The sequence below is a fragment of the Arvicola amphibius genome, chromosome 4 (assembly GCF_903992535.2).
Source record: "Arvicola amphibius chromosome 4, mArvAmp1.2, whole genome shotgun sequence".
NCBI classification, from domain to species: Eukaryota; Metazoa; Chordata; class Mammalia; order Rodentia; family Cricetidae; genus Arvicola; species Arvicola amphibius.
Window position 1 is genome coordinate 967,912 of NC_052050.1, and position 24,358 is coordinate 992,269.

Genomic DNA, 24,358 nt, shown 5'->3' on the forward strand with positions numbered 1-24,358 from the left:
CCCTGGAATGTGCTCTGAGGAGACTTAGTGGCTGGAACCCTGGGGGACACGGACTTTCCCAAGATCCCTGCCCCTAGGAACTGTAGGATGTGAAGGACCTATCGCCATTGTTGAGCAAGCGTCCAGTCTCCCAGACAGGTTGGAAGCCAGGCTTCTCCCCATCTCCAAAAGGATCTTAGAAACAGGGAAAGAGTTTTCTGAAGGTTCTCCTGGCAGCTGCCGCATGGACGATGGGTGAAAGATCAAATATGCCCAGCGAGGAGTCAGGAATTGTCCAGGTTCTGCAGAGGCATACAGACTTCACATTGGCAGCCTGTGGAGATTCTTCATGATCCTTCAGATTATAGTCTAGTCGCTGTGCCTAGCCAAGTCCACATAAACCACCCCGCACCAGTTGCTACCCCATGATGGACTGAGGCCAGGATGAGATGGGTCAGGTGAAGAAGGCCAAGTTGCTGGAACATTCTGTCCCAAGCACAGCTCCCATTCCTGGGGTCCCCAGCTGCCTGGCTCCTGCCCCTGCTCCCTGAGTGATCCCTGTCCAGGGGATCTAGTGACACACTATGAAACCTGTTCCTCCACAGCTAGGGCACTCTTCCTCCAGTCCCTGCCGGTGTGGTGGGATGCAGCCTTCCCAGGCCCAGACTGGAAAGGAGGAAGGCCGTGTGAGGCTCACAGAAGCAGAGCACTCGCAGGACGCAGCCTGGACCCAAGACCATGGGTTTGGGACCAACCCATTCCTTCATTCTACGCTTTCCCCAGGGTTTTTTCCTTCCCAAATCCTCTCGAGAAAATAAAAACAAAAAACAGATTAACCTGGTGGTTGCCAAACTTTCCCCAGAGAGTGGGCAGATGGGAGAAATGAAACCTCAGCCCACCCCAGCCACGCACACACCTGTGCTCTGTTGTTGTTGGGCAATAAGTGTTAGGGTGTTTGCTCTTGGGTGATGAGTGAATGTGGTGTGTGGGTGTTGTGTGTGTGTGTGCATGCATGCGTGTGTGCGTGCACATGCATGCATGTGTGTATGCATGCGTACGTGTGTGCACATGCGTGTGCGTGTGGGTGTGTGTTTGGTATGACCGGTAAGGAGTTTGGCACTGCACTGTGGATGAGTGTTGGTATTGAATGAGTTTGTGTGTGCTATGTTGTGCATGAGTGTTGTGTGTGTGGTAGGGGTAGGGGCATTAAGTGTGCATAGGTATTGGGTATGTTTGTATAGGTGTGAGCATTGAGGTTTGAGTGTTGGGTAGGTGTTATTCCTGGGTGTTGGAGGTATTGGTGTGTTTGTGTGCTGTGAGTAGGTATTTGCACAGGGGTGTGCCTGCGTGTTGGGTATATGGTATACATTTGTTGTATGTGTTTGTATGGAGGTGTCTGTAGGTAAGCATGGGTCTTGGGTGTTTGTCAGTGTGGGTATGGGTGTATGGGTGTTGGAGGTGTGAGATGGAGTGTTGGGTGTTGTGTATTGATATGTGTGCGTGTGACATGTGGTGGGAGAGGATGTTGGGCATTGGGTGTTGTGGTGTGTAGTTTGGGTGGGAGTTAGGGGTGTGAACTGGGGTGCATCCATGGTCCAGTGTGAATGCTGGGCTATGGATGTGTGGGACGGTTGGATGTGTGTAGTCTAATAGGAACAACCAACTGCTGGACAGACCTTCCCTTCGGTAGCAATAATAACCGCTGTTCCACATCTTCTAGAGCCAGAACTGGACAAAAACAGCACGTCCGGAACTCAGAACTAGGGCCATTAGGACCCCAGGCAGTGATTGCAGGGTCATGGGGACATGGAAGCAGAGCAGAGAAGACGGAAGAGCAAAGTCCCTCTGCTCCTCGGGCCCCTGGTCTGCGATGTGGACCTGGCAGAACCCATCTGAAGCTCCTTAGGGGTTAACTCCCCGGGGTCCCTTCACTTGATTGTCCCGCAGGACCTCCATGGGCCTTCCTGCACCCTGTAGGAAAGTCTCCACTTCCTTCTTAGCCACTCCACTTCACCTTCATCTGACTCTATTCGGACCCAGGATTTCAAATACATTAGTTTTCCCCTCCCCCCACTTCTGCCCATCTGGGACTGACCTCTCCCCGGCCAGCTTCTGATGCTCTCCGGGGCTCTCTGCTAAGTGTCCCTCGGACATCCACGAACAGGCAGCAGCAAGGGTGAGGGGAGGAACAACAGTCGCACACGCCGTGGCCTCAGGAAGCAGCTGGGTGTGGATGGTTTGCGACAGTCAAGTGTTTGAATACATGAGCAGGATGTGCTCCGAAGCTGAGCGGACCATCCAGGACAAAGCAAGATGCAGACTTGAGAGCAGAGGGAAACCTAGTTTTCCTGTTAGGATTGCTCACGTACAGGAGGGTGTGGTAGCATACACAGCAGTCTAGGAACCCAGGGGCTCAGGCAAGAGGATTTGGAGTGTTAGGCCAGTCTGGGATACACACACGCACTCGCGCGCGCACACACGCAGACACACACACACACACACACACCACGGAGTTCCTGTCTTGAAAGTATAATCAGGTCAGGAGAGATGGCTTTGTGGGTAAAATGCTTCCTGCACCAGCACGAGCGTAAATGAAGTGTGCCGCCTTCACTATCGAAGCGTTAAATGCGATCAAGCAAGTTCCGTCCATAAAGAAGTTAGATCAGGAGAGAAGGCCTGGGGGCTAAGAGCAGTTGCTCCTGCAGAGGACCCAGGTTAGATTCCCAGCAGCCATATGGTAGCTTGCACTCCTGTCCCAGGAGATCCGATGCCCTCTTCTGACCTCCAAGGGCACTGGGCACACACTTGATGCACAAATGCACGCAGGCAAAACATTCACAGACATAAAATAATAAAATATAGTTTGTAAAAGGTTTAATTGGTTTATTTTTATTTTGTGTGCATTGGTACTTTGCCTGCAAGTATGTCTGTGTGAAGGTGTCAGATCCCCTGGAACTGTAGCTACAGACAGTTGTGAGCTGCCATGTGGGTTCATGGGAATTGGACCCGGGTCCTCTGGAAGGGCAGTTAGTGCTCTTAACCACTAAGCCATCTCCCCAGCCCCTGAAAATGATTTAAAAGGAGATTTGTAAAGACAACATCTGGCCAGTCTCCCTCTTCAACTCAGCATCTTTCTAAGATAAAAATATATGCTCAGGGTTGCATCTTGCCGTCAAAGGTTACACTTTGCTTATCAGCTGTGCCATTTGAAGTGAGCCCACCCTTTAAAGAGTGTGAGGCTGCTGGGCAGTGGTGGTGCACGCCTTTAATTCCAGCACTCGGGAGGCAGAGGCAGGTAGATCTCTGTGAGTTCGAGGCCAGCCTGGTTTGCAAGAGCTAGTTCCAGGACAGGCTCCAAAGCTACAGAGAAACCCTGTCTCGAAAAACCAAAAAAAAAAAAAAAAAAAGAATGTGAGGCTGAGCTGTGACCGCTCAGAGTGAGGTGCAGGCCCCCTTGCATTCGGAATAAAAACCCGGTGGAAACTCCTAAGCGCACATTGCTTTGCATCCTTCTGCACAAGTAAAAATTTTTGCATCACTGATCTTGTTTGAATACTTGGACATTTTCTCGGGAACTCCCCCCCCCCTTTTTATCCCCCTGTGTAACAGCCCTAGCTGTCCTGGAACTAGCTCTGTAGACCAGTTGGCTTCAGACTCATAGAGATCCGCCTGCCTCTGCCTCCCAAGTGCTGGGATTAAAGGCGTGCGCCACCACTGCCCAGTTTAGGACCTATTTCTAACATCAGGATTCCCAGGACCAATGTAAAAGCTAGGACTGGCAGCCTTCATCTATAACCCCAGCAAGGGGGTGGTGGCAGACAGAGACAGGTAGATCCTAGCTACATAGTCAATGCAAACCAGAATGCTCCACGTTCAGTGAGAGATCGCGTCCCAAAACCCAAGGGGGAGGCTGGAGAGCTGGCTCAGTGGGGAAAGGTGCGATCCACACCAACCTGACCACCTCAGTTTCATCCCCACAACCCACACAAAAGCAAAGGTGAGCACCTGCAATCCCAGCATTCCTGTGGAAGGGTGGGGCCCAAAACAGCCGAGTCATAACTGACTGAAGAATTACAGAAACCCTCAGGGCAGTTAGCCTGAAGCGTGTGGTACAACAGCAGAAACGAGAGGAGACATTCCGTCTCCACGAAGCAGAGGGTGGCTTCTAGGAGTTGTCTCCTGAGCTCTGTGCATTTGTCATGGCACTCCAAACTCACTCTCTCACACGCACAATAAATTGTTTTTTTTAAAAGGCAGAGTGGTTGAGGGAGACGTCCTGACGTTGACCTTAACCCCATATACTTTGGAATGGGTGAGCGCATCCACGTAGCACGTCCTCGTACAAAGCCAAAGTGGCCAGAAGGACACCCCAAGTGTGGCTCCTCTCACACATCTTCCTTCCTACTTCCCCAGATCACCCTCTTTCCCAGCAGGATATTTTGCTACTCGTGTGTGGTTCACTCGTGTTTAAAATCAAAATGAAATCCGCTTAACGCACAGTTATCATACAAAAACAGTGTCATCCAGTGTCCCCTAGTGTTATGTAACCGCCAGTCTTCTCCGGTTTCAAAATCTTTCCATCGCCCATTACAGCACCCACTGGCAGCTGTTCCTGTATTTTCTGCCTCTTCCTCTGTGGACATTTGATGCACATGGAAACAGTGTGTGTGTGTGTCAGGGGCTAAACGTAAGGCTTTGCACCAGGTAGATGATCCACCGTTGGGCTACACTTCCAGACATTTTTCTTCCTTTTTATTTTAAGACAAGGACTCACTAAGTTTCCTAGGCAGGCCTTGAACTTGCAATCCTCCTGCCTCAGCCTCCCAAAGCAGCTGGGATTGCAGGCCTGGCGCAGTAAGTGGCCTTATGTGACTGATTTCTTTCACAGACCATAAAGTACTTCAACTCCTTTATACTGAATTCTACCCCATTTTCCAGACAGAACGTATTCTGTGCATCTGTTCGCCTGTTGATGGGCATTTGGGCCATTATGACCTCTTATACGTAAATGTCCGTAAGAGTGTTAGTCATGATAGCTGGGTCTTGGTATAGACATATGTCCCCATCTCTCCCAGAAATACACGTAAGAGTGAAATTGCTGGCTCACACGGAACAGGAATTGCGTGTTTAGCTTCAGGAGGAACTACCAAGCAGCTTTCCACACCACCTGCCCCACGTCACACTCCCACCACAGAGCAGAAGACTTCCAACTTCTCCGTGCTCTGGCCAACACCCGTTTTCTCTAGCTGTAGGTTTTCTGTTTTAACTTTTATTAAAAATCATCCATATGGGTATGGAGCAGTAGCTCACATGGTTTTGATTTGCACTTCTCGAGTGACTAGTAATTTGAACATCATGACTTTGCTTTATTTATTTATTTTTATTTCATGTGGGTGCTGGGAATCGAACCCAACTCTTCTGCAAGAACAAGTGCTCATAACCCCGAACCATCTCTCCAGTACCATTTGTTTGCTTTTCTATCATGTAGTGTGTGTGTGTGTGTGTGTGTTTGTGCGTGTGTGTGCACACGTGTGTGTGTAGTATGTGTGGGAGTGCTTAAGCACATATGTGCATGTGTCTGCGGAGGCCCAATGTTGACAGATGTCAGACGTCTCCATTGGTTGCTCTCCACTGTATTTATTGAGGCAGAATTTCTCATTGAACCCAGAGCTCACCATTTGGCTAGTCTGCCGACCTAGTTTGCCGGAGAGATTCCGTCTCCACTTTCCATTTCTAATGACGCAAGTCACAAAACAATCCCACACCAGTTCAGAATTATGAATAATAAAATGGCTACTTATTTAAGGGGAAAACTTACAGATCACTGTCCTAGACAACAGTCCTCTGTGCTAACAGGAACAGAGTCTGGCAGCCGGAAGCCGGAAGCAGGAACTGAAAGCAATGGGGGGGGGCATGTTTACCGCTGCTTTTATAAGAGACCACGGCCAAGTGGGCTGGTATCTTAAAGGCTATTGGCTGAAGGAGCAGAATGTGCTCCCACAGCATCTCCCCCTTTGTTTAAATAGCAGAGTTCCAAACCCAATATAAAACTATATACACTAGGAACAGATATCAAGTATAATTAGAATTACAACCAGTATAAACAATATTAAGCAAGGAACATATGCTAAATGTTTTAATAAACATTCTATCCTATGGAGTCTAAGTCTTGTATAGGAAATGGCTTGGCTAGATCATAAGAGGACAGTAACTATGACTGTCTAATCTTTAACCCCACCAAAGGCCTGAGAGGTAAGATAACTGAGCAGGCAAGAAGTATAATCAAGTAGCACAAATGTGCAACAAATTAAGACAATGACTTCAAAATGTAAACAATGTATAAGTATCTTGATCAGAGGTAGGAGTAATATATAATGCAATATAAAAATATATCTTAAAAGTTGTATCAACATACAAAATGTCCTAAACAGATTTAAAAATCATGCATTTATACAATCTGACAGAATAACTTTGCATAGGTGTACAAATAATGTAAACTAAAACAACAAATATAATTTGAACTTGAGGCTGGAGAGATGGCTCAGTGGTTAAAAGCACTAGCTGCTCTTCCAGAGGTCTTGAGTTCAATTCCCAGCAACCACATGATGGCTCACAACCATCTGTAAGGAGATCTGGTGCCCTCTTCTGGCGTGTGGGCATACATGGAGGCAGAATGTTGTATACACAATAAATAAAACTTTAAAAAAATAATAATTTGAACTTGTATCAATATACAAAAACTACACAGCCGGGCGGCGGTGGCGCACGCCTTTAATCCCAGCACTCGGGAGGCAGAGGCAGGAGGATCTCTGAGTTCGAGGCCAGCCTGGTCTACAAGAGCTAGTTCCAGGACAGGCTCTAGAAACTACAGGGAAACCCTGTCTCGAAAAACCAAAAAAAAAAAAAAAAAAAACTACACCAATGTAAATTACCCATGAATAATAGTTCACAAGTATTCACTCAATTACCCACTATAATTAACCCTTTTTTAAAAACAAACATAGTTTTCACCCCAACCCTCAATCTAGTACAAGTAATAATCAGCAACACCTAAACAGTGTTCCCAATCCTAAAGACAAATTTTTTTGGGATAGGGGGCATCGTCCTCTAGAATTGCTTCCCACTGTCATAGGGGCGATGTTCTCTTAATGGGATCCTGAAAAATTTAAGTGGTGGTTAAGTTCCACAATTACTGCCTAGTAAAGTTGCAAACAATATCTGAGCAGTCAATAGGATTTTGTTTTGGTTTGTTTGTTTGTTTGTTTGTTTGTTTGTTTTTCTCAAAGTTCTTATTTGGAGTTCTGGCCAGAATGTCATGAGAGGGTGCACCATTTCAGCAGCTAGTACTCCAAAAAAAAAAAGTCTTATATTATGGCTGTCAGCATCACAATGTCGACTCAACAAGGAGGAGTTGTTGCTGTGAGGCTCCATCTTCCTTCTGGAAACTTCAAAGATCACTGCAGGAAAAGGATCTGTAGGAAAATCTTCTGGCTTTCATCATGGAAGAATAAAGGGCTCCAAGAGAGAAGCCAGACATGGTAAGGGATAAGGGAACTTAGGGGTAGACAGCCTTTATGCTAGATTCATGCATCGGACCAAGGAGGGGGTGAGGCTCTGCTCAGTTGTACATCAGGAACCAGGAACCACTACCCCTCCCTGTGAGTCAGCACTGAGATCTCAAAGGCCAACTACACAGGGAAGCAGAAGACCGCGGGTTTCTGATGGAGAGGCCAGCGACTGAGCTGGCATTTCCCCTTGTACAAGGCCAGTGCTACTAGTCCCTTCCCAGACACATGCCCTTCTTTCAGCAAAACCTCATCTTTTACATCCTCAGCCCCTAGCCAGTCCACCTATCCTGGTGGCCTTATTCAATTCTCTGGTTCTTAGGGAACAGGGACCATTTGTATAGGTCCTGCCATACTGTAGGGGTGGGTGATAGACATTCCCGTAATATTGAATCTTACCTATACTTCTGTATCTCTGTCCTTATCTGTGGAGTCCAGGTGACAATAGTCATTCCCAGTGTGCTCCAGGCTGAGAGGATGGCTCCCTACTTAGGGACCTTGTAGGGAACATGGCCAAATAGCTGCATCCACTGTCACCATGACAGAGGTCCAAGAAACAGGTGACTTCCATCTCCTTCATTTCTCAGCTATCCTCCTGCTCTCTGGCAGATGGGGAAGTTGCCTCAGCAAGCTTGACCCAGCCATTTCCTGAACCTAAGGGAAGTGGCTTGCTCAAGGCCACACAGGTCTATGCCCAGGCAGGGCCCTACATTACTTCCGGTTCCAGATCCCTGTGTAGTTGTGGCCCCCAAAAGGCCTAGAGTCCTAAGGCAGACAGCTCTGTGTGTGCGCGTGTGTGCGTGTGCATGCATGTGAATGTGTGCATGTGTGTGTGTGCGTGCCTGCATGCGTGTGTGCGTGTGTGCATGCGTGCATGCATGCGTGTACATGCATGTGTGTGCATGTGTACATGCATGTGTGTGCATGCATGCGTGTGTGCGTGCGTGCATGTGTGCATGCGTGCGTGTGTGCATGCATGCGTGTGTGCGTGTGCGTGTGTGTGTGTTGGGTGTAGGTGCCATGACAAGGTTGACCTACGCCCGAAAGTGAAAGGAGAGCTCCCAAGCTACGAATGGCCATGCCAAGAGTCCTCAAGCAGCTCTAGTGCTCCTTTTGTCCCCAGGGTAATTGTCCTAGGAGGCTGCCAGCTACCAAGTTAGGCTGCTCACTTAGTGATCAGTAAGTGTCCACCAACTCAGCCTGTGTTCTGGCATCCCACCTTATTATTATCCCTGCTACCCTTCCTTATTCATCCCACCCTGGAACCCATGCATCTGCCACTCAGAGACGTTGCTGGACATCTGCGCGGGATGGTGGCACTGATGCCAGGTGGTCTGAGAGGACAGCTGACTTCTGTCCATACCTGGACAGGGGCTTGGGCTGTGCACAGGAGCACAGGCAGGGTGCAATTGCACCGCTCACTATGGCACAAGACAGTATTCCTTAGCCTAAGATACTCTCTGCATCTGCAGAATGGCCACTGGAGCCCAGCACAGGCCCAGTCAAAACGGTCTATATTGTGATACATGCTAGCTCCCCAAAAGACAGGCACTGGATACCTGTGCCTCAAAGGTAGCTTTGCTTGGAAACAGGATTCCTGAAGATGCAATTGGCTAGGATGAGGTTACACTGTACCGAGTACATCCTGATCCAGTGTGACTACCATCCTAAGCAGAGCAGCCAGGAAAGAGAGTCATAGTGTAGAAAGTCACATGACCACTGCTGCATCTGCAGTCAAGGATGGCTGCCACCTGTAGCAGCTAAAAGACCCAAGGAGGATCGTCCCTTTGAGCCTCTGGTATGGGTGTGTCCCTGACGGCACCCTGGTTTCTCCAGAATGGCGAGAGGAAAGTTTAATATTTTTTGCCAGGCGGTGGTGGCACATGCCTTTAATCCCAGCACTTGGGAGACAGAGGCAGGTGGATCTCGGTGAGTTTGAGGCCAGCCTGATCTACAAAGTGAGTTCTAGGACAGCCAGAGCTGTTATACAGAGAAATCCTGTCTCGAAAAACAACAACAAAAAGTTTAGTATCTTTTCATACATCTGTCGGTCTGTCTTTCACCCATGAGCCCACCTGCATTGTCCTCCAAGGGAGTGGGGTAAATGTCATATCCTTAGCCATCTCCTGGACAGTGATGCTAAGAAGGGTTTGACAGGGGGAAAGAGGTATGTGAGGTGCAAGAGGGCTCAGGGGACAGCCTTCTTCAGCCTGGAGGTGTCAAGGGCTCCGGCACATCCTCTGCCTTGAAGGAAATGCCGGAACACTGGGATGTGGCCATCTGGGAGACTGCAGGGTGTGACAATATGAACCAGGACCCTCACAAAGTATTGAGAGGAATCTTGGGGTGCAAGGAGTATCTGGGGGGCAGAATTGTTGAAGGGGATACAGCCTTAGTCCGAGCCATTGGGGGAGTTATCAGCCGGGGCACCCGAGTTTAGTATGAAGGCTGTGGGCCATTGCCACAACTTCTAGACCTGGGTGGCACCCCTGCTTCTGTTCTTAGGGCATGTGGCTGAGCTGCAAGAATGACTGTAGTCATTATAATGTCTGGGTTACCCAGCCACTGTCCCAAGCACATTTCCTGTGATGTGGTGTTTTCGCTCTGGCTGCCAGGGCCATACGCCAAGGATTGGGGCCTCACAGACACTCCTTTCTCTCATTTCTGGAGAGGAAAGTCTGAGGTTGGAAGCCAGCAGGGCTGGTTTCTTCTGGCCTCTCTTCTCAGCCTGCAGATGGCCCCTTCTTTCTATGTCCTCACTTGGCCTTAGAGTGCGCTCCTTGCATCTCTTTCTCTTCTTATAAGGGATGCCTGTCCTATGGGATGGGAGTCCCACCCTGATGACCTCATTTTTTGGTAATTATCTCCTTAAAGCCCTAACTTCCGAATGCAGTCAGTTGGGGAATAGGAATTTAAAGTATGGATTCCGGGGAACCCACTTCCATTCATAACATGGAGGCTTTTACAGACCCCCACTTCGCAGATAAGGGAACCAAGGCTCGGAGGACTCAAGGGCTACATGTTCTGGCTCCCCTGTGGGTAGTCCAGCCCTGCTTTGAGCACCCAGCTTAGGCTGGGTTCTCCCAGCCTTCTCTGGACATTTGCATGTACGTGGGGACCCAGTTCCCCCATCACCTTGGGAAGCTCCCAGGATTATGACTGGGTGAGACAGAGACAAGAGTGTGAGCATATTTGTGGATACGTCTGGCTTGGGGTTGACTCTTGGTCCCCTTAGCTAAGGCAGGGGCTCTGCATTAGATACCAAAGAGCTGACAGCTGGGCCTGTGTCACATTCTCAGAGAACAAAAGGCCCTTAGGGATCCAGGAGATCCAGATGTGACTGAGAAGACAGCAGCAGGAGTAAGGGTAGACAAGCTGTCTGGGTGAGGGGTCAGGTCAAGCATCAAGCGTTTGCTGTCAGGAAGTGGGAACAGAAAGTACAAGGCAAAGACTGACGGGGTGGAGGAAGACGGCAGAACGTAGGACAGGGACGCAGGAATGATGCTAGACCTCTGGGTGCTGCCCTCCTGGAGCAGGGGAGTCCCAGACCCAGGACCAGGCCGCAGTTCACCTCTAGGAAAAGGAGATCAGAATACCATTTTTTTTTGTTATTTATTTATTTCGTGTGTTTGTGATTGTATGAACATGCATACCACAATATGTGGGGGTCGAAGGAAAAACTCATGGGAGTTGGATCTCTCCTTCTACTATGTGGGTCGCCCACCCACTGAGCCATCTTCCTGGCCCTCAGATAACTGGAGGATTTAAATGACTGGGTAAGAAAGAGACAGAGGCGAGCCTGACGTGGGGCCCATGCAGGCTCTTCCCAGTAACCAGCCTCTCTCCATCCAACTCTTCTTAGTACAACCGGACAAGCTCCAGGAAAGCTGGGGTTCCTGGGGAAACGTTCGCCCTTTGATGCCTGAGGTACCAGGGGAAACCCTGGGGAGGATTTCTTGTGGCCCCTTCTCACCAGGGCTCTGACGTAGGACCGATTTATCCCCTTCTGCCTGGTGACCGGCCCCGGTTGCAAACCCCCTCCAACCTTCCCATGTGCATCCTTGCCACAGTCCCATGTGCAGTCTACACCAATGCAATGCAGGAAAAATCAGCGTCTCCGGAATAACAGTCCACGCCCGACTTCCAGGCTCTCCACCTAAGCTCCTAGTCACTCTACCACTCTTTGAGGCTACAAGATGGGCACCCTGGGAACCCTCAGGTCACCTGGGGGGGGGGGGGGGGGACACAGGATACCTCAGGTGCAGGACCTTGCTCACTGGCTTTTGCACTAATCAGGAAGTCCCACAGGTCACCAAACAGAACACATCTCTTCCTTCAGTGCCAGCACGTACAGAGTCGGAACTCTGTGTTGGGGTTCCTGTTTCTGCCCGGAGGGACCGGAGCGCCGCTCAGAGTGCACCCGGACCCAGGCCGCGGACTCCAGTCGCTATGGCAACGTGGCCCGCGCTCTAGGTGTGGCGGGCGAATATTGGCGCTCAGAATCCAGGGGACCCCAGTGCGAGCTGGCCGGGTTCTCGGTCGCGCGCCGGGAGGCGAAGCGGGTTTCCCTGGGGCCTGCCGGGCGGCGCACGCGGTAAGTGGCACGGCCTTCGCATCAGGTTCCAGCTCCCAGGTCGCTTCGCCCCAGGCGACCGTCGAGAGGCAGCAGCCGGCTGCGGCTCTGCGTGCAGGGTTCCCTCAAATCAGCACAGAACCGCAGCCAGGAACAGCGCCTCGGTCCCTCACGAGTCCGTTATTTTGTAGATTGCATTTCATCCTGGGCTGGCCCGATATTTAACGTGATTAAGTTACTCATCTTTAGCATTCCGCCCTGTGCCTCCCAGAAGACAGTGATGTCTGCCAAGTGGCTATCATGAAGTTACAGTTTTCTGCTGGGCATGGTGGCCCACGCCTTTAATCCCGGCAAGGCAGGCAGATTTCTGAGTTCGAGGTCAACCTGGTCTGCATAGTTCCTGAATAGCCAAGTCTAGGTAGAGACGCTGTTTCAAAAACAAAACAAAAACAAATAAGCGAACCTAAATAAATAAGTAAAGTTATGCCACTATTTTCCCGTTGTAAATGATAAATACCTTGTGGATGAGTGCTTGACTGTAAATGTCTTGCTTCTAACCATATTTTCAGTTATTAATTTTAGGATACATTAGCGAAAACGTCCTGATTTCATGCTTTATTTTTTTGCTTGTTTTGGGGGGTTTTCGTTTTTCTTTTTCTTTTTCTTTCTTTTTTTTTTTTTTTGTCTTTTGAGACAGGGTTTCTCTGTGTAATAGTCCTGGCTGTCCTAGAACTCACTTTGTAGACCAGATTACTGGCTTCGAACTCACAGAGATCCTCCTTGTGCCTCTGCCTCCCAAGTGCTGGGATTAAAGTCATGTGCCACCATCACTCGGCTGTTTTTTGGTTTTTCAAGACAGGGTTCTTTCTTTCTTTCTTCCTTCCGTTCTTTCTTTCTTTCTTCCTTCCTTTCTTTCCTTCCTTCCTTCCTTCCTTCCTTCCTTTCTTTTTTTTTCTGTGTAGCCCTGGCTGTCCTGGAACTCACTCTGTGGACTGGACTGGCCTCGAACTCAGAGATCTGCCTGCCTCTGCCTCCTGATTGTTGGGTTTAAAGGAGTGTGCCACCACCATCCAGCCATGTTTAATTCTTGCTGTGTTGGGTAGAGAGCAGGAATCACAAGTTAGCTGAGTCAAACCATCCAGACCTTTCAGACTAACCTGGGATCCAGTTTCCAAGTCTTTATTTAGAATCTGGACCAGAGCAAGTTTCAAGTACTGCTCTGGCAGCTGCGGCCCTGGGAGAGCTGCAGAAAACAGGCTGCCTCTGGGGACAGGCCAGTCCTCCGTGAGGATGACAGGTGAAGGAGACTCAGCAGCTCCTCAAGGGGTTGGGGATGGCCCAGGCCTGGGGCTGTTCATGAAGAGATGAAGAGTATTGATGTCCCCACAGGTCAGACCTCAAACGTCCCTGTCCTTCCACCTGTATCCTAGAATCTGTCACGAAACTCCTCCATGAGGATCAGGCAGGGATCTACTCCTTGGCTTCTGAAATAGTCCAACATAAGCCCATTGTCTTAGTCACTGCTCTCTTGCTGTGAAGAGACACCATATAAAAGAAAGTGTTGAACCAGGGACTTGTTTACAGTTTCAGAGGCTTAAGATCATTACCATCATGGCAGCAAGCATGATGCTGGAGCAGCAGCTGAGAGAGACACAGAGAGGAAAAGAGAGACAAAGCAAGCCAGGCTGGCAGTGACACACTGCCTCCAAGGCCACACTCCTAGTCCTTGTAATCCTTCCAAACATCCCCACTCCCCTGCCTAAGCTGTCAGACGCGTGCACCTCTGGAGGCCATTCTTATTCAGACCACCGCACGCATGTGTAGCAGCTTTGGGAAATAGTTTTTCTTTTCTCTGTATCCTTGGCTTGCAGAGGCTGGTTTGTGCTGTTTTTCTTTCTCACCCTGATATACTTTACCTTCAAGACTTTCAATTTCTTTCTAGGACAGGCTCCAAAACTACACAGAGAAACCCTGTCTAGCGGGGAGGAGGAGATTTCCCAGTCACATCACATATTTTCTAAATAATTATATTTGTTTGTTTGTTTGTTTGTTTTACGTTCTGGCCCCCTCCTCCCCTCCCAATCCCTCCCCCCAACCTTACCCCTATTCCCATTTCACCATCCACTCCCCCTCTGTTTAGGAAATGTCAGGTCTTCCATGAGTATCAATAAAACACAGCATATCAAGTTACAGTAAGACTAAGCACCCCCCTGTGTATTAAAGCTGGGCAGCGCAACCCAATAGGAAGAGTAGGGTCCCAAAAGCCAGTAAAAGAGTTGGAGACAGCCCCTGTTCCTACTGGTAGGAATCCCACAAGAGGACCAAGCTACATAACTGTAACATGTGCAGAATGCCTAGCTCAGTCCCATGCAGGCTCCCCAGTTGTTGGTTCAGTCTCTTAGAGTTTCTGTGAGCCCTGGTGAGTTGATTCTGTGGGTTTTCTTGTGGTGTCCTTGACCCCTCTGGCTCCCACAACCCTTTCTCCCTTTCTTCTGCGGGATTTCTCAAGCTCCACCCAGTGTTTGGCTGTGGGTGGGTCTGCATCTGTCTCCATCAGTTGCGGGATGAAGCCTCTGATGGCGATTGGGCTAGACACCAATCTAATTAAGTGACCCGATGGCTTTTCTGGTACTGTGTCTCTTGTCCCTGCTTAGGCACCCTGGTATTTCTAGTAATTTCACGTAGGATTCTTTTTTCTGAAGCCACAAGGCCTCGTTTGAAACTGACAGAGAGTTGGCACTTACATTTACCTCCTGTGGAGTCAGAGCACCTGTGTGCTAAGACATGGTGACTTCTGCCCCGGCAGCCTCAGACCTGAAATAATTATGTGATATTTGCCAAATATTTTTCTTTCCATTACTCCTGCATTTCTTAGCTGGGGGTTATGATGGAGGAGGGTCATCTGTCTATGTGTTACTTTCATTGGTTAATAAACTACCTTGGCCCTTTAATAGGACAGAAAATTAGGTGGGTGGAGTAGACAGAACAGAATGCTGGGAAGAGGGAAGTGAGGCAGTCACCATGCCTCTCCTCTCTGGGTCAGACACCATGGATCCAGCCACCAGGTCAGACATGCTGAATCCTTCCCAGTAAGCCACCACCTTGTGGTGCTACACAGATTACTAAATATGGGTTAAAGCAAGATATGAGAATTAGCCAATAAGAGGCTGAAACTAATGGGCCAGGCAGTGTTTAAAAGAATACAGTTTCCTTGTAATTATTTCAGGGCATAAGCTAGCCAGGCGGCCAGGAGCCAGGCGGGAACGCAGCTCGCCTCCTCACTACAGGATTACATCATTTGTTCTCTGCTTACTCTGTTGCTGTCTGTGCAGGGAGACCCCATTTCACTGTAGAGCACAGGGCACCATGCTATCTACCTGGTCAGGAGAACAAAGAAGAAATGACAGGGATAAATACCACCTACCTGGCTTGGTGAACAGAAGCTTCATGGATGGTGGCCTGCTGAGTTTTGAAGACCTAGCAGTAATAAAAATGCCCCAGCAAAGAATAGCATGTACACCCAGGGACAAAAGTATCAGCCCTCTGGCCTTCTGGAAGCAGCTAGAAGTCCAGAGAGTGCTGCAGCAGGCCATGCCAAGCGGCTCCAACCCACAGGTCTCTGTGTGCAGCCCCAAGAAGTGAAACTTATTTTTGAAAATGTCCAGGGGCCACAGCAGATGTTAAATAGAACACTATCACACAACCAGGTTCCCATGTTGGAAGAGTAGGAACCTGAAGTTTTGTAGCCCGTGACCGGAAGAGGCAAACGGTAGCTGGTTGCCTTGGGGCATCCCTGTGCTCTAGTGTAAGCAACCCTACTTAGGCATTTTGAAGTGATTTTTCTGGTGTCCAAAGGGACAGGTTGATTGATTTTCTCATTGCTCTGGCATAAGCCGTTTAAGGAAAGGGGGTTTATTTGGCTCACAGTTTGAGGGTGCAGTCTGTTGTGGCAGGGACGGCATGGTGGTGAGGAGTCGGGCCTGTTGGTGAGAGGGCTGCAGGAGCCAGCAGAGTTGTGGAGTGGATAGCACTCAGCCAGGCAGTGGGATCTCCTGAGCTCTGGAGAAGGACTACCGATGGGAAGCTAGGTCTCGTGCCAGCTGTGCACTAGGATGAGTAAGGCTGCCTGTTTGTCTGCTCCAAAACCCCAGTCCAGAGACTTGGAGCCCTGGGACCTACAGTCACCGTCACCTGGATCACTAGGACCAGTGTTTGGTTTGTGTCTACGTACAGGTCCTGCTTGGACCCCTGAAGAGTTGGGGTTCCCCATGACCAGCCTTGAGAGGCTTTGCCATGCTTGTCACCTAGGTGCTGGTAGGAGCCTCTGTGTGGAGCAGCAGGACAGGACTGGAGTTGTAGAGTTGCTGTGTGGTAGCCCCTGGCAGGTACTGCCTGGCCCTGCTCGAGGTGTTTGGAACTTACAGGAAGACCTGCCACAAAGCTGTTGCCACCAGCCAATGCAACACCCGTTCTCTCCTGTGAAATGCACCCTTGAACCTGTCACAAAGCTGCGGCCACCAGCCAATGGAACACCCGTTCTCTCCTGTGAAATGCACTCTTGGTTCTTTAGTCCAGATGATTTTAACCATACTTTAAATCTTTATTTAATTTTATGTCTGTGTGTGTGCTTGTGGAACCATGGATAACAAAGGAGCCTGTAGACGTCAGAGGAAAACATCAAAGCCCCTGGACCTGGAGTTATAGATGCTTGTGAGCTGCCGTGTGGGTGCTGGGAAAGGAGTCAGCCCTCTGCAGGAGCAGCAAATCCTCTTAACCACCGAGCCATCTCTCCAGCCCAACTGTAACTAATTTTTGCTATCAGTAACTTTATGAATGAAATTTTCTCTAAGTAGTATTCTTGCTTAAATAAAGAGCAGCTGCTGGCTTAGGGACTCTAGGGAATTGATGTAAACAGATAACACAGCACACCGTGACACACACGAACTCGCTCACCTACATTATACCACACACAACACACACACCTTGCTATGATATACTCACACACCTTCACAGCACCACACACTCATCACATACAACACATTGCGCGCCACACCCTCCACCCACACACAGCACAACACAACACAAAAGCAAACAAACCCCTGTGGTCCTCCTGTCCCTGTTTTTTGAGTTTTATGTCTGTGGTTGCTTGTTGTTGATTTGAGTAGAGGTGAAGCAAAAGCAACTACATCATCTTCACTTTGGGCTCTCTCCGTGTGCTGACTGTCATTTTTCACCTTATGTGTAAATATATATAAGACAGTGAGTTGAGGTGACCTGGGGCAGCGTGTTTTCTCCTCCTAAAGAAGACCCACTTGCAGAGAGTCAGACTGCTGCCTTCTTTGGGGTGACAGCGATACACAAATATAACTGCTAGACTCCTCCATGTGCCCCGGGAAAGCACCACTGGAAGAGGGTGACAGTCGGATATCATTACCTCCCAAAGGTGACAAGGCCTCTCCTGCCGCTGCTTTCACATCTTGGACGTGGGGCTGAGGTGATGATGCTGGCGTTGTTGGCCTTACGTACTTCCCTGTGAGTAGCCTCAGACTGACAGTGTCCAGGGAAGAACCCTCCTCTGCTGAGTGCTGACAGCAGGACATTAGACCAGGAACGGTCTACACTGTGCCTTTGCAGTCCCTGCGGTCCCTGACCTCCCTCTGGGGCCAGTGTCAGTCCTCAGTTCTCAGTCCCCAGCATGAGGTGTTTAAAGACGTACCAGCTATTTGAAAAAGTAGTTTTATAACGTTGGATCTAATGTTTTTTAAAAATTAAGACTTTGGGCGGTGGTGGCACATGCCTTTAATCCCAGCACTCGGGAGGCAGAGGCAGGCGATCTCTGTGAGTTCGAGGGCAGCCTGGTCTACAAGAGCGAGTTCCAGAACAGGCTCCAAAGTTACAGGGAAACCCTGTCTCGAAAAACAAAACAAAAGCAAAAATTCAGACTTTATCCAGGCACGGTGGCACATACCCTAGCTATTCAGGAGGCTAACGCAGAGGATTGAGAGTTCAAAGCCAACATGGTCAATTTGACAAAACTCCATCTCAAAATCCATTGGACTTATTATATATTGTATTTTGTTTTCTAATTTTTATTTATATAATATTTCTGATTTCTGTTATTTACAAAAATATCAGTTCATGATAGCTTGGCAGTAAAAGGATGAACTTCTCATGAGGTGACTCTTCCAGGAGGCTGAGTCCTGGCTGCAGGGGTTGAATGGTGCAAAGAATCAGGTGCCAGCCTCAGGCCTGGCTTGACTACTTAGCCATTCAATTTCTTGTTTTTTTAATTTTATTGATTTTTATTGAGCTCTACATTTTTCTCTGCTCCCTTCCCTGCCTCTCCCATTTCCTTCAACCCTCCCCCAAGGTCCCCATGCTCCCAATTTACTCAGGAGATCTTGTCTTTTTCTACTTTCTACTTCCCATGTAGATTAGATCTATGTAAGTCTCTCTTGGTGTCCTCATTGTTGTCTAAATTCTCTGGGATTGTGAATTGTAGGATGGTTTTCTTTGCTCTATGTTTAAAAACTGCCTATGAGTGAGTACATGTGATAATTGTCTCTTTTAGTCTGGGTTACCTCACTCAAAATGATGTTTTCTAGCTTCATCCATTTTCCTGCAAAATTCAAGATATCGTTATTTGTTCTGCTGTGTAGTAATCCATTGTGTAAATGTACCACATTTTCCTTATCCATTCTTTGTCGAGGGGCATTTAGGTTATTTCCAGGTTCTGGCTATGACAAACAATGCTGCTATGAACATAGTTGAGCACATGTCCTTGTGGCACGATTGAACGTCCTTTGGATATATACCCAAAAGTGGTATTGCTGGGTCTTGAGAAAGGCTGTTTCCTAATTTTCTGAGAAATCGCCACACTGACATCCAAAGGGGCTGTACCAGCTTGCACTCCCACCAGCAATGCAAGAGTGTTCCCTTTATACCACATCATCTCCAGCATAAATTGTCATCAGTGTTTTTGATCTTGGCCATTCTTACAGGTGTAAGATGGAATCTCAGAGTTGTTTTGATTTGCATTTCTCTGATGACTAAGGATGTTGAACATTTCCTTAAGTGTCTTTCAGCCATTTTAGATTTCTCTGTTGAGAGTTCTCTGTTTAGGTCTGTACTCTATTTTTTAATTGAATTATTTGTTCTTTTGATGACCAATTTCTTGAGTTCTTTGTATATTTTGGAGATCAGACCTCTGTCTGATGTGAGGTTAGTGAAGATCTTTTCCCATTCTGTAGACTGTCATTTTGTCTTGTTGACTGTGTCCGTTGCTTTACAGAAGCTTTTCATTTTCAGGATGTCCCATTTATTAATTGTTTCTCTCAGTGTCTGTGCTGCTGGAGTTATATTTAGGAAATGGTCACCTGTGCCAATTTTCTCTTCTATGAGATTCAGTGTGGCTGGCTTTATGTTGCGGTCTTTGATCCATTTGGACTTGAATTTTGTGCATGGTGATAGATATGGGTCTATTTTCCTTCTTCTACATGTTGATGTCCAATTTTGCTAGCACCATTTGTTAAATATGCTTTCTTTTTTTTTTTCATTTTATATTTTTGCTTCTTTGTTAAAAATCAGGTGTTCGTAGGTGTGTGGATTGGTATCCGGGTCTTCTATTTGGTTCCATTGGTCATCCTGTCTGTTTTTATGCCAATACCAAGTTTTCAGTACTGTAGGTCTGTAGTAGAGTTTGAAGTCAGGGGTTGTGATGCCTCCTAAGTTCTTTTATTGTATGAGATTGTTTTGGCTATCCTGGGTTTTTTGCTTTTCCATATGAAGTTGAGTACCATTCTTTCAAGTTCTGTGAAGAATTTTTCTGGGATTTTGATGGGCATTGCATTGAATCTGTAGATTGCTTTTGATAAGATTGCCATTTTTACCATGTTAATTCTACCTACCCAAGAGCATGGGAGAGCTTTCCACTTTCTGGTGTCTTTTTCAATTTCTTTCTTCAAAGATTTAAAGTTCTTGTTACACAGGTCTTCCACTTGTTTGGTTAGAGTTACTCTGAGATATTTTATGCTGTTTGTATGTAGCAGAAGGCCGCTAGTTCGTCCCGGCTGCCCAGAACCGAAATAATCACACAGAAACTGCATTAATTAAATCACTGCTTGGCCCACCAGCTCTAACTTCTTCCTGGGTAACTCTTACGTCTTAGTTTAACCATCTCCATTAGTCTGTGCACCACCATGAGGGCGTGGCCGACCGGCTAAGTCTCAGCTCTTTTCGGCTCCATTGCGTCTCTCTGGCTCTGCCTTCTCCCCCTCCTGTCCCACTAGTTCTGTTCTTCCTTGCCATAGGCTCAAAGCAGTTCTTTATTCATTAACCAATAAAAGCAACAGAGGGGGCTGGAGAGATGGCTCAGAGGTTAAGAGCACTGCCTGCTCTTCCAAAGGTCCTGAGTTCAATTCCCAGCAACCACATGGTGGCTCACAACCATCTGTAATGGGGTCTGGTGCCCTCTTCTTGGCCTTCAGGCATACACACAGACAGAATATTGTGTACATAATAAATAAATAAATATTTAAAAAAAAATAAAAGCAACAGAGGACCTCCCACACCATTTGTGGCTACTGTGAAGGGTGATATTTCTCTAATTTCTTTCTCAGCCCATTTATCATCTGTGTACAGGAGGGCTACTGATTTTTTTTTTAGTTAATCTTGTATCCTGCTATATTACTGAAAGTGTTTATGAGTTGTATAAGTTCCTTGGTAGAACTTTTGGGTTCGCTTATGTAAACTATCATATCATCAGCAAACAGTGAGAGTTTGACTTCTTCTTTTCCGATTTATATCCCCTTGATCTCCCTTTGGTGTCGTATTTCTCTAGCTAGGACCTCAAGAACTATATTGAATAGTTATGGAGAGAGTGGACAATCTTGTCTTGTTTCTGATTTCAGTGGGATCGCTGGGAGTTTCTCTCCATTTAGTTTGATGTTGGCTGTTGACTTGCTGTATATTGTCTTTATTATGGTTAGGTATGTTCCTTGTATCCCTGCTCTCTCCAAGACCTTTATCATGAAGGGATGTTGTATTTTGTCAAAGGCTTTTTCTGCATCTAATGAGATGATCATGTGGTTATTTTTCAGTTTGTTTATATGGCCACCTCAGTTTCTAATATGCAGATGGAGTAAGAGCTACACAAAGCTGCTTGACAGAACATAGCTCCTGAAGTCATGGTTCCCTTTTCCCTTCTTCTGCCTTCTCTGGTTCTCCTGCTTTCCCTGGTTCTCCTGCTGTAGAGTGAACTTCAGGAAGGAGCAGCCCATGATGAGGGACACGTGAACCCTGGAGGCCTCGGGCTTGGTGCTGCCTCATGGGTCTGAACCTCCCTGACATTAGAGCCAAGGGGTGAGAACCTGAGGTGGCACTGGGGAAGGAAGTTTACAGCCCCTGACGGTGTGCTCCTTGTTGCTATCTCTGCTGCAGTGCCGCCATGCTGCCACCATGTTCAGAGCGGGAACTGAGTGAGCTGCTGGCTCGCAAGGAGGAGGAGTGGCGAGCTCTGCAGGCCCACCGCGCCCAGCTGCAGGAGACAGCTCTACATACGACGCAGAAACATCTGGAGGAGACCCGAGGGCAGCTGCAGCGCCTGCAGGAGGATTTTGTGTACAACCTTCAAGTGCTGGAGGAGCGGGACCGTGAGCTGGAGCGCTACGATGTTGAATTCACCCAAGCCCGCAGGCGGGAGGAGGCCCAGCAAGCAGAGGCCAGTGAGCTGAAGATAGAGGTGGCCAAGCTGAAGCAGGCCCTCTCCAGGGAAGCCAGGCACGTGGAGGAGTTGCAGCGTCAGCATGAGCGAACATTGCAGGAGCATCACTTGGAGCTCGAGCGTGTCCGCAGGTGAGCATCACATGTCCGGGTCCTGGAGTCCTCTCCCGACAGGCTGGCAGCCACCTACTCCCACTGCACACTCACCCTGGGCCTGTTCAGTCCCTGTGGTCCATGAAGCAGTTTTCCAGGATTGTGTGGAACAAATCAGATACTTTGAATATAATTTTTGAGCTACTGCTGGGGAGTTTTGCTGTTGTTGTTTTTTAAAAAAGAAAACAAACTGTCTTTTTCATTTTACACACCAATCTCAGTTCCCACTCCCTCCTCTCCTCCCATCCCCTCCACCTTCCCCCATTCCTACCCACATCCACTCCTGAGAGGGTAAGGCACATTGCTTTGAGGAAGGTCCAAGACCCTCCCTACTACATCTAGGCTGAACAAGGTGTGTTGCATGACTGGGGTAGACTGCAGAGCCACTGGCAGTGGCACCAGGATTTATCCCTACTGCTTGTATGGAGGAGGTTTTTAAAACTAGTTTACCCCACGATGATTTTTTCTGATGCCCAGTGAGTGATGCATGTTCCACTCAACACTTGGTGATATTATGATTTCTTTTTAACCTTAGATCTCTGTCCAAGATTTCTTTGTATTTTAGACAAGATCTCACTGGCTGTCCTGGAACTCACTCTGTAGGCCAAGGTGGCCACAAATGCACACCGATCCACCTGCCTCTGCCTCCTGAGTGCTGGGACTGAAGGTGGGCATTACTGCCCCAGCATGTCAGATGCTATCTGTGACATTCTTAGCTTTAGAGTTGGTGGAGGCTGGTCTGCTAAGTTCAGCAATACATTCCTCAAGTTCCACCTGCTCGGCAGAGATGGTGTATGAGACATGAAGGCCGGCAGTACCTGCCCTACGCAGTCAGGAAGTGCTCCATCACCGACCTCCACCCACAGTTTAAAGCTACTTTGTGTCTTTTTGTGACTCTTTTGTTTTTTTCCCTTCTATAAACCTGAGACCTTTCAGTCTTACACAGATACTTTGTCAGGACCCTGCCCCTGCCTCCTGTCCTGAAACCCTGGGGCTCGATAAGTATCAGTTGTCTACTCCACAAATCCTTGGGGCTCCCTTTGTTTGTTGTTTTTAGTTTATTTTCTCTGTGTTGTGTAGTGTCTAATGTCTGTATCCAGTTCACCATTCCCTCCTTTGTCAAATTATTGTGATATCATGCCCAGAATTTGAGCCTTTTTTTAGGTTATTGGACTTCTTAAATCTTTTTTGTTGTTGCTTTGAAATAGGGCCTCACTATTTGTGAAATCACAAAGGTCGCTTCCTCTGCCTCCCAAATGCTGGGATCCTGATTAAAGGCTCGAGGGGCGGTGACCTGGGAGTTATTATACTTTTTAGTTATCAAGTTTCCATTTGATTCTTTGTTGCATCTTTCTTTGCTGAGGTTTTCTGTTTCTATTTGTTTTTCTAAATGTTGGCACCACTTGTTGCTGAACTCACCCTCCCTTCGGTCTTACTACTGTCCTGGAACTCACTAAGTAGACCAGGTTGGTCTTGAACTCACAGAACTCTGCCTGCTGCTTCCTCCTGAGGGCTGGGATTAAAGGTGTGCATCACCACACCTGGCCCTTTTCCTGGTTCTTGTTAGTCCATCAATTTGGGGTTCAGTGTTATGTTTTCTGCTACCCAATTGAACACTCCATTTGGGGGTGGCAGGCAGATCCAGGTCAGGAGAAGTTCTACTTCTTGGAGGCCTGTGACAAGCCCTGCTGCAGCCCCTCCATGTGTAGCACACCCGGCAGGGTACACTCAGAGTATGAGCATGCATGTGTATGAACATTCAGTATGGCTCTCTGAATACCATGTCTAATCACCACAGTGACAGGAGGAATGAAATTGACCACCAGCAGGAGCAGTATGAGAATCTGAAATGGAAGCTGGAGAGAAAACTGAGGGAACTTGACGGTGAACTTGCTCTTCAAAGACAGGTAGACCCTTGTTGGGGGTTGGTTCTTCCTTAGGGGCATGCCTTGCCAGCTAGTGTGAAATATGGGTGCTGGGGTGTTCATTGAGTGCATTATCCTAGGAGACCTGGAAGCATAGGGGTCTGCTGGATGCTGTGAGCTGTGTCTGAATTCCCTGGAAGTCACTGCCGTGTACTCTTCTCTCATGCACCAGTCAGAAGTCTCCAGGGAAATGGAGATGCATACATTCATTATGTGACTTGACCTTGGAGGTCTTGGAGGCCACCCCACAATTTATCACGTAGGCTAGAGAACCTGGAACTTGGTTATGTCTGAACCCAAAGGCCTAAGAAACTGGGGCCACACCCTGTAAGGGCAGGAGAAGATGAAGTCAGGACTCAAGCAGAAAGAGCATTCCTGTTCTTTGGGTTCTCATCGGATTGGCTGACACCACCCTCACTGGGGAGACTGAGTCTTTTGGTCCG

General features: G+C 48.1%; 1 protein-coding gene across 3 annotated transcripts in view; it reads left to right on the forward strand.

The window, feature by feature from the left end:
• Positions 1-11,983: 11,983 nt before the first annotated feature.
• Positions 11,984-24,358, forward strand: part of Ccdc57 (coiled-coil domain containing 57) — a 93,326-nt gene continuing 80,951 nt past the window's right edge. For all 3 annotated transcript variants that reach the window (XR_005285186.1, XM_042055022.1, XM_038328849.1), the window contains exons 1-3: positions 11,984-12,138; positions 21,556-21,969; positions 23,789-23,897. Coding sequence is in view for 2 of the 3 variants with exons in the window: in XM_042055022.1 (XP_041910956.1) it covers positions 21,563-21,969; positions 23,789-23,897 (516 nt within the window). In the remaining variant the exon portion in view is untranslated. The remainder of the gene's footprint in view (positions 12,139-21,555; positions 21,970-23,788; positions 23,898-24,358) is intronic.